This window comes from Setaria viridis, chromosome 7, assembly GCF_005286985.2.
Source record: "Setaria viridis chromosome 7, Setaria_viridis_v4.0, whole genome shotgun sequence".
In the NCBI taxonomy this organism is placed as follows: Eukaryota; Viridiplantae; Streptophyta; class Magnoliopsida; order Poales; family Poaceae; genus Setaria; species Setaria viridis.
Window position 1 is genome coordinate 14,315,060 of NC_048269.2, and position 11,518 is coordinate 14,326,577.

At 51.0% G+C, this 11,518-nt stretch overlaps 2 protein-coding genes across 2 annotated transcripts; one reads left to right on the forward strand and one right to left on the reverse strand.

Moving 5' to 3' along the window:
* Positions 1–398: 398 nt before the first annotated feature.
* LOC117864988 (probable aldo-keto reductase 3) lies at positions 399–1,949 on the reverse strand. Its single transcript, XM_034749052.2, has 4 exons — positions 1,457–1,949; positions 1,199–1,371; positions 989–1,091; positions 399–903 (listed from the first exon to the last, which is right to left on the reverse strand). The coding sequence occupies exons 1-4, from the start codon at positions 1,874–1,876 to the stop codon at positions 562–564; spliced, it is 1,038 nt and encodes a 345-aa protein (XP_034604943.1). The 5' UTR covers positions 1,877–1,949; the 3' UTR covers positions 399–561.
* Positions 1,950–4,187: 2,238 nt separating this feature from the next.
* Positions 4,188–9,099, forward strand: LOC140223443 (uncharacterized). The gene is made up of 2 exons (XM_072295285.1): positions 4,188–4,641; positions 8,960–9,099. The coding sequence occupies exons 1-2, from the start codon at positions 4,215–4,217 to the stop codon at positions 9,097–9,099; spliced, it is 567 nt and encodes a 188-aa protein (XP_072151386.1). The 5' UTR covers positions 4,188–4,214.
* The last annotated feature ends 2,419 nt before the right edge of the window (positions 9,100–11,518 follow it).

The window sequence follows — 11,518 nt, forward strand, 5'->3', positions numbered from 1 at the left end:
TTTAGGACAAGCTAGTTAGTTAAAAAAAATAAGATAGTGACCTGCATGGATCTAAACCTGATACGTATAGTTTAGTGCGATATCATAGGGTAGCTTATCATATCATGGCTGCCATTTACAACTAACCCCACTTTGCTGGCGGCTATCTGCAACCAGACTATATAAAAATCAGTGGAGCTAATACGACGTCCCACAATGTTTCATGGATTCTCAAGGCAACAAGTTAAACAGATTGCCTGTGCAATCTTGGATAAATCTGACCAGTGCTGTGTTAATCTAGGTACCTAGATTAATTCATTTCTTCTATAAGTGCACTTAAGGTCCCACATATCAGCAAAGCCTTCATCATGGTGTGTCAATCCGTCCCCAAAGATTTATCAGAAGTATGAAGTACAAAGTACATAAAAAGCGATTTATATTAATGAGAAACAAGATATTCAAAGATCCTTAGAACATTTATTTGCTTGTGTGATATATCACCTAGCTAGAGGTGCTCTGATGCAAGCAACACAAACACATGTATTGCTACTGTCAATGAACTAAGATGATAATAGCACATTTCTAATTGCCCTTCCAAGATGACAAAGGAGGGGTCTCAGAATCTCTCCAGGTGTTTAGAAATGTCCTGTGATACCGGTCACCTTGGACATCGTCTGTGGCGGCATAGGACTCGAGCTCTGTCATCTCCTCGGGCGTGAGCTTCACCGACAACGCTCCGAGGTTCTGGTTGAAGTTGGCGATCTTTGTGGTTCCAGGTATAGGGCAGACATCACTTCCCTGATGGTGAACCCAGGCTAGAGCGAGCTGCGATGTGGTGCATCCTTTCCTTGCGGCCATCGCACTGACACGCTCAAATATCAGGGCGTTCTTCTCCAGGTTCTCTGGCTGGAATCTTGGTAGATTCTGAAAGAAAAATGGCATAATATTGAGGATATGATCGACTTAAAGGATGAAGCCGGAAACAGTAAGGCAACTATGGATAATTTACCTTGCGAAAATCACCGTCAGGCAGTTCGTTGACCAGTTTAGCTCCACTGGAGAAAAACCCTCTGCCTAATGGACTGTATGCCACGATACCAATGCCAAGTTCTCTGGAATCACCAGAGCAAGAATAGAGTTCAGAACAGAGTCAAATATTGGCTTATATCCACTAAAGTAATAGCAGAATCTAGTTTCTGCTACTGCAAACACTTGGTACCTGCAGGTTGGGATTATATCTTGTTCGACATCTCGTGACCAGAGAGACCACTCCAGCTGGACGGCGGTGATGGGATGAACTGCATGCGCTCTTCTGATTGTCGATGCAGACGCTTCGGATAGTCCGATGTATTTTATCTTCCCTTCTTCAACCAGCTTCTTGAGCTCACCAATCTGAATTTTAGCAACCCAGGCTCTTGTTTAGCTACCAGGGCTATAGCAGAGACTGAACCAGCAAGAAGCTGAACTAGTAACTCACCGTGGCCTCGACGGGCACCGTGGTGTCGATGCGGTGCTGGTAGTAGAGGTCGATGCACTCAACGCCGAGCCGCCGGAGGCTGCCCTCGCACGCCGCGCGCACGTATGCCGGGTCGCCGCGCACCTCCCTCAAGTCCGGCGTGATGCCGAACTTGGTGGAGAGCTGCACCTCCTCCCGCGCCCCGCCCCGCAGCGCCTCGCCGAGGAGGAGCTCGTTGGTGTGAGGGCCGTAGACGTCGGAGGTGTCGAGGAAGGTGACGCCGGCGGCGACAGCGTGGCGGAGGAGCGAGACCATGTCGGCCTCGGGCTTGCGCTCGCCGTACACCGCCGACATGCCCATGCAGCCCAGGCCCAGCGCCGAGACCTCCAGCCCCTGCGACCCCAGCTTCATGCGCGGCACGGACACCGGCGCTGCCGCCATTGTTGAGCCGCCCCAGTCGATCCGAGTTTGCCGGCTATGCTTGCTACCGCGGCTGCCGGCCGGTCGATCTCTCCTGCGCTTCTGTGTTGTGCTCTGCGGGTACGAGTGCTGGCCTATTTGTAGTCCTCCGATCCGTAGGCGTCACGGAGTAGGTCATTTGTTGAAAATTATGCCGCCGGCGCGTCATCGCTTAGGTCACGCCGGCATAAGGTTCTCACTGGAAGTGTATAGTGCAAAAGTTATTAACGAAAGCACAATTCTTATACAAGTGCAAAAGTATGTCAAGGAATTTAGGAAAGCCGTATGTAGTAGGTGAGCAAGTGGACTGCCGGTGAGGTGAGGATCATCAGCAAAGGGATAATTCAGAGTTGCCAAACAAAGTTCGATTCAGGGGCACCTTGCATCGCAGTTAGAAAGCTCCAGTGCTGCTTCATTGCAAGCAGAAGGAGGCTCTTTCAAAGGCACTGAAAAGGAGGGAATGAGAGACGCTGACAGCTGAACAGATGCCAAACGATGTTCTACGTGAATTCAAGGTACCTTAAAAGATTACCAGTTATGTATGCAGTACCGTTTGTAGAGTTAATCTTGCAATCTTGTTCTTCAGTTCATTGTGCCGTATGATCCAGCTTTGATTTACCTTGTTTCTTTATGATTCATTCCTGCGGATCGGTACAAATGAGAACGCAGACTCCAAATTAACTGACACAGGCACTGAGAACGTGGTCTAGCTGTTTACGGCGACGGCCAAGCTAAGCCAACGTATTCTTCATCTGAGTCTGATCGTGTGACGATCCTCTCAGTTTCTGCAGCATCTGCAGTAAGCAACCAATGGTCCCGTCGGAGTCGCCACCGCCGAGAGCAAATGCCAGCCGGAGATGGCGGGGCCCTCGACGCGCCGCTGTCGCCGCGGGTCTAGACGTGCGTTGGACGGTAATGCGTAGGAGGCGGCGAGTAATTTTGCACAGACCCCTTAGTTATTTATAATAAGACCCCTAAATTGGATCGCGACTATTGACTGCGATCCGAATATATACATATAGCCCCCTAATACTTTGCATATGGACCCCTAAATTGGATCGCGACCATTAATCGCGATCCAAATTTTTACATAAATCCCCCTTAGGACGGGTACCATTGGCAAAAGCAAACGTCGAAGGCACCTCACGGTCTCGCCGCGGCTGGTTGGCTACTTGCATCCTTCTCCTCCAGATTTCCTTCATCCTGTCCCCCGCAGGGCAGGTTCCGTCCTGCCCGTTCCGATCCCCTCCGCCATTACTGGTCCCAGCCGACAGAGGTCCATCAGACCTCCGGATGCAAGAACTTTAACGTTTTCCGGGTCCTCCGTGATCCTGATGCGCATCGTCTCTCGCTCATAATCGTTGGCATGCACGACCTTGCAACTGCACTAGTGCTGCAGACTTGCAGTTGCAGCATCCTGAGAGGAGTAGTGCGTGGCAGTGTGGAGAGACGTTCTGAGAGCTGCGGCAGAGGCGCGACGTCTCCGGAAGGAATGGCTCCGGCCGGCCGGAACGCGGCGACGCTCCGGCATGAAGCAGCAGCTAGCGTGCGCTTATGTTTATCGTCAGGTGCTTCCTTGTCTCGAACGTGTGCTCTGTTCGTCAGTTGTGACCGCAGCTGCGAGGCCGTCAGGACGATAGGCGGCACGGCTTGAGCGCGGAGGAGCCACGGCGTGAACAGCGAGTCTGCGGCGGCGCTGCAGGGCCGTCAGGACGACGGGGAGAGGAAGGTTGGCACGGCCCGCGCGCCACGGCTGGAACCTGTGCCCCGTCGGATCGTCTTCGTGCGGCTCGGATCGGTTGGGTCCGTGGGAGGCGTGCCGCGTGCTTCCTCGCCGTCGCCGAGCTCGGAGGCCGGGGGGCCATGGCGCGCTACGGACGGAGCCACAGGCCGCCTGCACTACCGTGGAACGTTGGGACGCGCGCTCAAGGGAGGGCTCGGCGCCCGCACTGCCGCCGGCGTCGCCTCGCCTGATTCAAACGCCGGAGGCCGTGGCAGGGCGGTGGCCATGGATGGGGAGCCGCGTTCGGGTTCGTCCTTGGATCGAGCTCCGTGCTGCTTCTTCGCCTAGCTATTAGCCAATCCTTGGTCTCGTCAGGTTCGGCACGGCAAGCTGGTTCTGAACGCGTCGGCGCCACGGCGTGCCGCCCGAGTCCGTTCCAGCTCGTTGCGACTCACCAGGAATCCGATTCGAGATCGACTCCGTTTCGGCAATTTGGTTCGCGTCCTTCGTCCATATAAGGCGACCCAGGACCCGGGGTTCAGGATGCAATCGATCCATCGATCAGATCACGCTTCCAACGGACGAACGGAGCTATCCATGGCGTTCGAGGAGCTGCTGCAGCTGCTGGCGAGCAGCGAGGCGGTGGTCGCGAAGCAGGCAGAGGTGATGCGCCTCGTCATGCTGGCCACCACCGAGAGCCTGGCGTCGGGGGAGATCGTGCCCGGGGATCCGGAGTTCCTTGACGCCGCCGCGCGGGCCGAGGCACTCGGGCTCGAGACGCTCCGCCGGGCCGCGGAGTCGGTGGACAAGTCCACGCGGATGGCAGCGGAGTACGCGGCGGCTCCAGGCGGGGAGGCCGTGGTGGAGGCGGCGCGAGGCAGGCCGCCACCGCCGCCGCGAGGCAGGCCGCCACCGCCGCCGCGCTGGGCGCGGGCGCCGCCGAGTTCGCCGCCTTCATGCGCCGCGTCGGGGCGCTGCCCGCTGCTCCCGCCACTGCCAGCAGGCCCAGGCGGCGCAACGCCAAGTACTTCGGCCCGGAGTGGACCAACTGATCTATTGGGCCTGGATGGGGGCCTGCAGAGAGAGAGAGGAAGCTACTGTGCTTTTCGATTTTGTTCTAATGAAATTAGGTTTTTTTCCGGTTGTATTGGATGATGTATTTTTCCTCGATGTGGTACGCACTAAAATACCAGTATAATTCAGAAATGTCAGCCTCTTAACGGAATGCTGAAATGACCTCATATTTATTATAAAAATACCAACTGCTTCCTGTCGGGGAAAAAGGGCACCCCACCTTTCGGCCGCTCGTGTGAAGGTCAAAAGGTCTAGTCGTAAATTTTGTACTTACTTGTCACCCCCATCCTCCTCTATATAAAAGACCCATGGGGTATTGAGGAAGGGACTCACCTTGTGCAATCCCACACTTCTCGCTCTAAGTTATGACTTCTTCTCCATTGAAATTAAATCCACAACAGTTGGCGCCCACTGCATGTTTGGCTTGAAAAAATAAAATAATAATTTAAAAGGATAGAATTAAGTTCGGAGTAAGAAGAAATAACTTCGGAGGGAGATGTTTCTTACGTTTCTCGACGATTCGAGATTTTACTTCGTTTCTCGGCGATTCATGATTTTACTTCGCGGGAGGTTTGAATTCAGCAGCTACATGAGCCTGTTCGCTTTAGCTTATAAGTCGGCTGAAAAGCTGAAACGGCTGATTTGTTGTGAAAGAAAAATACTGTTTGGTGGCTGATAAGCCGGCTGAATAATGAAGAAAGCTGTAGCCGTGCATAACATGGTTCACTGGTGCGGCACGGGTTCATCACTCCAGTAATATTTCAGTAATTTAAATACAATGAAAATTCCTTCTCATGACGAAGGATAATCGGGATCAACTTTTGCTTTGAATTTTTTATTCTATTTGAGTAAACAGCAAAATGGGTTTCAAGCCATGGTCTTTCCCAGCTAGCTTCGCTACTTCCTATTTGAGTAACACAAAAACAATCGAATATATGTAAACAAGAGTACTTCACCACTTTCTACTATATTTTCTATTGATTGATTGAGGTTTTTCTCATTTATTTTAGGCTGAGTAATATTACTACTTCGTGACTTACGTATTGTTGCACTGTACTCAGCTTCTGGTACTACTTGCCTGCTCTCTCTGTAAAATGCATCTGCTAAAATAAAATATATGTACACAAGAGTCGGAAATCATGTGTTTTGTTGGTACCAAAGGAATTTGACACCGAACAGATCCAAGTTACAATAGGTATAATACTCGTAATTGGAAAAAAAACTGTTCTCTCCTTACAACAGGGCAGGGTTCTCCTTTTACAGTGATCCATGACCTACTTTATAAAGAATGTCTTTACTCAACTACTACATTCCTAGGATATGCCGTACATAAAGGTTATAAAGAAAAACGTGTACAAATTGAGCTCTTCCACGTGGTCACGTTTCTCCGCCGACCACCTTCTAACCTCGAGACTTCATCTTCATTCAAAGTTGATCGTCCAGCCTTGAGGCTTCATCCGTGATATGAGGCGAACGCCCAACCTCGAGGCCCCTGAACTCCTGTTGAGAGGTCTTAACCTCGCAAAGTTCTTCTTCGAACATCATTCAAAAAGATAGAAGCACGGTGTTCGGAACCGATCCCGAACACTCGAGAGTTAATCCAGTGGGAGTTAGCTATTATTGTTGTCAATCACTGCCCCCAAGTCTTCCTAGGAGCAAGGGTGATGCAAGGACATGAGATTTACTGTTAGAAGTACCTCCACATGGCATGCGAGGTTTAAGGAGTTCTGTTTTCCTTGCTGCTGAATCGAAACTTGCGAGGTTAATCTTGAGACCTGCTAACAATGTTTGAGGGTAACTGAGTTTTTCTTCTCGGTTTGAAACTCGGGAGGCTAGAAGGGCTCCACGCCTCTTTATACTTGATGTAGAACTTGCGAGGTCAAAGGATTTCTTATGCTGTGGACGACGCTCGAGGGCGTTTAGGTTTTGGCAATCCCCAATAGTAGCTCCTCGTGGGTGAGGGTCGACTCCAACGGGCCGAACCCGCGACTAAGGATCACTTCTATCAAAACCATCACCCTCGAGCGTCGGAGGAGAAATAAACCAACGGTAACTTTTGATGCCTATCATGTCATTTTCTAATTGGTTGCCACTTCGAATTCAGATCGAGGTTCGAGGTGTCCTTTCATACCCGTTAACTCCCCTATAAAAGGCGGGGGTATGGATCGCTCGAGGTTAGACTCGCGTCTTGTTGAGAAATTGTTCGTTGTCGTTTACCGCTTTGAGATTCGCATTTTTTCGGCTCCTTGCATTGATCTTTGTAGCTTCGAAGAAATTTTTCTTATCTTTTTCTTTCGTTCTTTTTTTACCTTCGCTCTTTTGCTTGCTGTTTTGATTTACTTTTACATGTTATCCAGCTGGCTCGGATTACACAAACTACGAGGTTGATGACTCCTGAAGAGCTGGAAGAGCAAGCAAGGCTGTGTGAGGATACTCCCGAGCAACAAGAGGTCCACGAGGAGTCCCAACTGAGGGATATGGGTACCCCATGGGTTCCCATCAACCAGGATACTGGCCAGACCTAACAAGTGGACCCATCTGATCAGGACGTGCGGGCTGAGGACATGAAGATACTTGGAGTACACGCCAAGGAGGTTCGGCGATTCAAATCAGCCCGGATAATGCGGAACGCGTATTGTAGTTTGACTCAGCTTACCTTTCATGTAACTACCAAGAAGATTAGATTCCAACCAACTTGTAACCCTAGGTTATCAGCCTATATAAGGCGACCAAGGGAGTCTCCCGAGGGCAGGGAAATTCACAAGCAATACAAGACACCAAGCATACAGGACGTAGGGTATTACTCTCCAGAGGCCTGAACCTGTCTAAAACCCCGTGTCCCTTGTGTTCTCACAATCACCTTCAAGTTATTTGTTTCAAAATCGCATCCACCTACAAATTAACCATCTAGGTACCCCCTAGGTGGACTGTCGGGCTTATAAATTTGACAGTTGGCGCGCCATGTAGGGGTGATTGTGAGATCCTCCCTAACAAGCTCGATGGCATCCCGTCCCAGCATTGTTTTCCTCGAGAGCATGAAGGACTTCCTCGCCAACCTGATCATGCTTCGTTTCGGGACCATGCCAGTGGATTCCGATCCCACCGCTTCTTTCATCGACTCGACATCTTCCGTCGACTCGGCGTCTACCACCAGCTTAGCTTCCGTTGGATCTACTCCGACGGGACAAGTTCTCCACCCGTGGATCATCTTACCGCTTGCCTAGCAAGTCCTCGATCTCTCTCTCTGTGAGAGGATCCCCAACATCCTTGCGGCTACCCACCCACCTACACCATCCGACCTTATCGCGGGGCTAGATCGCATCAGCAACACTATTGCTGAGTGAATAGATCTATCTAAGGCAGCGCTATGCTCAACCAGGTTAGTGTAGGGTCCTTCCCTCACCCCCTTTGGCTTGAGGGACTCGACTACTGCGTTCTCCATGAACCTCGCGCAGTCCTTCTAGATCCAGTCTAGAAACCCACCTGCACCCGTCCAGTTTTTGACTTTGGCGAGTTCCAGGTCCCTCGCATCATCCTGACACCGAATCCCTATGGAAGAGACGACAAGAGCAACTCCTCCATGCTAGATCGTGAAGCTTTTATGGTCTCTGCTGACGAGCCACCCAGGGATGGCAAAACCTCTTCTTAGGAAGCGAGTCGCAAGGCCGGGAACCAGAACTGTGCGGTACGACGCCAACAAGAGTAGGCCAGCAACCAGCAACAATCTGCTGCCAACGCGGAGGCAGCAGGTGATCAGCGCCAACCACCATGCAATGACGGCAGCAACGCCGACCAGGACGGTCCCCGGGCCAGACGCAAGCGCCCTGCGCGTGACTGCAATCTACAAGCCGACCTCGAGGAGGCTGGCCACAATGTCTTCACCACACCCAGGGCTAACCTGGGGGCTGCCTTTGCTGACCTAGAAAATCTTCCAGACTCGAAGCCAATCAGGAGGATTCGGGCGCGACTCTGCGTCGCCAATGCCCAGATCGAAGAGCAGGCCCACAGCCGGTCCGCATACTCCCAGTCCACTGCTACCCTGCACTCTCGGAGCCGATCTGGGCATAGCAGATCCAACCACCACCGAGGTCACCACGACAACCACGCGGGTGGTCAGCTGGAGCTTGTTCGGGAAGAAGAGGTGGAGCAACCTGCTAATCCACCCACCAACAACACCAACAACGATAACCATGACAACCGACGTCGTGGCAGGAGAGGTGATGCTGAGGATTGTGGCAGACAAGGTTAGCAACATGATCTCCGTGAAGAGTTGCATTACCTCCGCGACCGCCGTGACCTCCACCCCAACCTCAACAACCGTCACCAAGAGCGGGAAGAGGCCGAGCTCTACCGCCACGCCGAGTACAACCGCGACTACGACACTCCTGGACTCAACCGCGATGCATAACATGAGCACTGCCGTCATCAGGAAGATGAGATGCGCCACCGTGCCAACTACGACCGCATGTGTGGCGCCCCTAAAGACGCCTACGCACCTCCTAGGTGCGACAACAGCAAACGCCCCAGGGCTCCACCCGTTGTATACAACCTTGAGGATGACGATGACACGATGATTGATGGCTTCACCACCTTCACTCCTACCTTAGGGCCGTTGACTGGCCGACCTCCTTCAAGCTGGCCATCAATCAAAAGTACGATGGTCGCTCCTTGGCGGACAAGTTCGAGTAGGATGATGAGGCCAGCAAGGCACTCGAAAAGCTCAAAGCTTTCCTCACCACCCCCCTTCATGACAGCCCCGGCCGACCAAGAAATGCTTTACCTCTACATTTCCGCAATGACATATGTTGTTAGCACCATGCTAGTTGTGGAATGTTAAGAGCCCGACCACACCCACATGGTACAACGACCGGTGTATTATGTTAGTCAGTGAAGCGTCCCCACATAAGTAGAGACTAAATGTGATACAAATATCAGTCCCAGGAGGCTGATAGCACATTTATTCGACAGATAATTCAGTTACCGTACAACTCCCGAGGGAGTGGGCGTGAGAGCCACGCAGCGATAAGAAGTAAATAAACAACAGCAGCTAACCAAGCGACTGCCAAAAGACAGCACTCGGGACTACACGGCAGCAGCAGCATCTTGGAAAGGGCCAACACCACAGGCAGCGTTGGGTGCGGACACAACCTCTACTCAAGGTCTTCAACGATGAAGTCAGGGTCTTCCTCTGTAGTAACGAAGCAAGGGTGAGTACGAACGTACTCAACAAGTCCAACCCCATCCATGGAGGGGGATACAAGCAAGTATATGCACAGAATACAACAAGGATAGGCTAGAGTTTATTTGCAATAAAGCTAGTTTTTCAACACATGCATAGGCTCGTTTCAAACAAATTTTTGTAAAGCTTTTCTTTAGTAACCGAACAAGGAGTGAGGTTTATCCTACACAAAGGATCCAAGTTTTTATCGCTATCGGACTCCCCGTCCACCATAGCGCATGGCACGACTGCCAGACTCTTCCAAAATTCAACTCTCTCTCTCACACACACACCACACCATCCATGCCCAAGTGCTAGTTATGTGACCAAGCCGTAACTCGTCCAATGCCGTGGACACGGCTACCCGGATAGGTTTTAACTCTGCAGAGGTTGTACACTTTTCCCACAAGTAGGGTACCGCAGCACGATCACCTTAGTGCCGGTGCGGATCCTAACAAAGCCATTACCCACCTTAGCTAAGACTGGCTAGCCCTCGCGGAAGCACCCAAGGGGTTCACGGCTCATCCACGAGACCGTAACCGGGACCTAAGTCACCAAGATCTTATTCCTTTTCCATGGGCTCCCGTTGCTCGCCAGCACCCCTGACGGCTAACAGTTCAGCTAGTGGGATTCATGCTAAGCCGTTGCCCATACAACGGTCGAGTGGTTGCACGATGGTGGAATTAGGCAAGATGACACATCAACTCGGTCCTTAACCATGACAAGATGGATATCTTCCGACATTGCTCAACCACTAAGGTACGAGCACAACATCCTGGCATCCCACACAAGGAATACCCATCCATCCTGTCTACACATCCTTTTTCCTCTGAACCTAGAAAGCCATTTTCCTTACTTGCACACACACACACGCTTATTTTCCGAAAACATAGTTGTAGTGGTGATTGTACTTGAGTAGTAATTTCCTAAGCATTCTAGCGGTGGCTATCGACCAAATAGAGCGAATCATATTTAGAGACAACCATAGGATAACAAGGAATGTTCAAAACAATCAAGGGATGGCTATCCAACCAGGTCTTGCGATGAAATAATATGCATTTTGTAAAATAGGCCAATAGGTTGTGTTTGAAAAACTAGGTATTAAATATGCATCAAAGGGTGAGATTGGACTTGCCGTCTTCAAAGCCTTCCGGGAGCTCCGGCTCGTGCTGCTGGTCCTCGGGCTTAGGCTCGCGGTCAAACTCCTCCTCGGGCTCCTCCTCGGGCAATCTGCGATCTACGGCACACACAAAGGGACACACAAATAAATAAAAGAAAGATTGGTTTTTAACCGTGAACTCCGAACAGAAAACGCGAACGAAAAATAGGTAGAAAGATTATTTTTGGGAAATTTGGATATGGATCGGCGAAAGTATTCTGGAGGATGACGTGGTAAAATTTAGGATTAATTGGAGGAAGTTTGGTGTATGAAATGATGGGTTAAACATGAATTAGGGCTTAAATAGGAGGTTTAGGACTGTTTTGTACTAAACCAGGGACCTATTTGTAAATACTTTTGGAGGTGGAGGGGCCTATCCGCGAATAGGTTTATGAGAGTGGTGGAAGGACTGTTTTGCGAATAAGAAGAAATAGGGGGTCAGATCAGAAT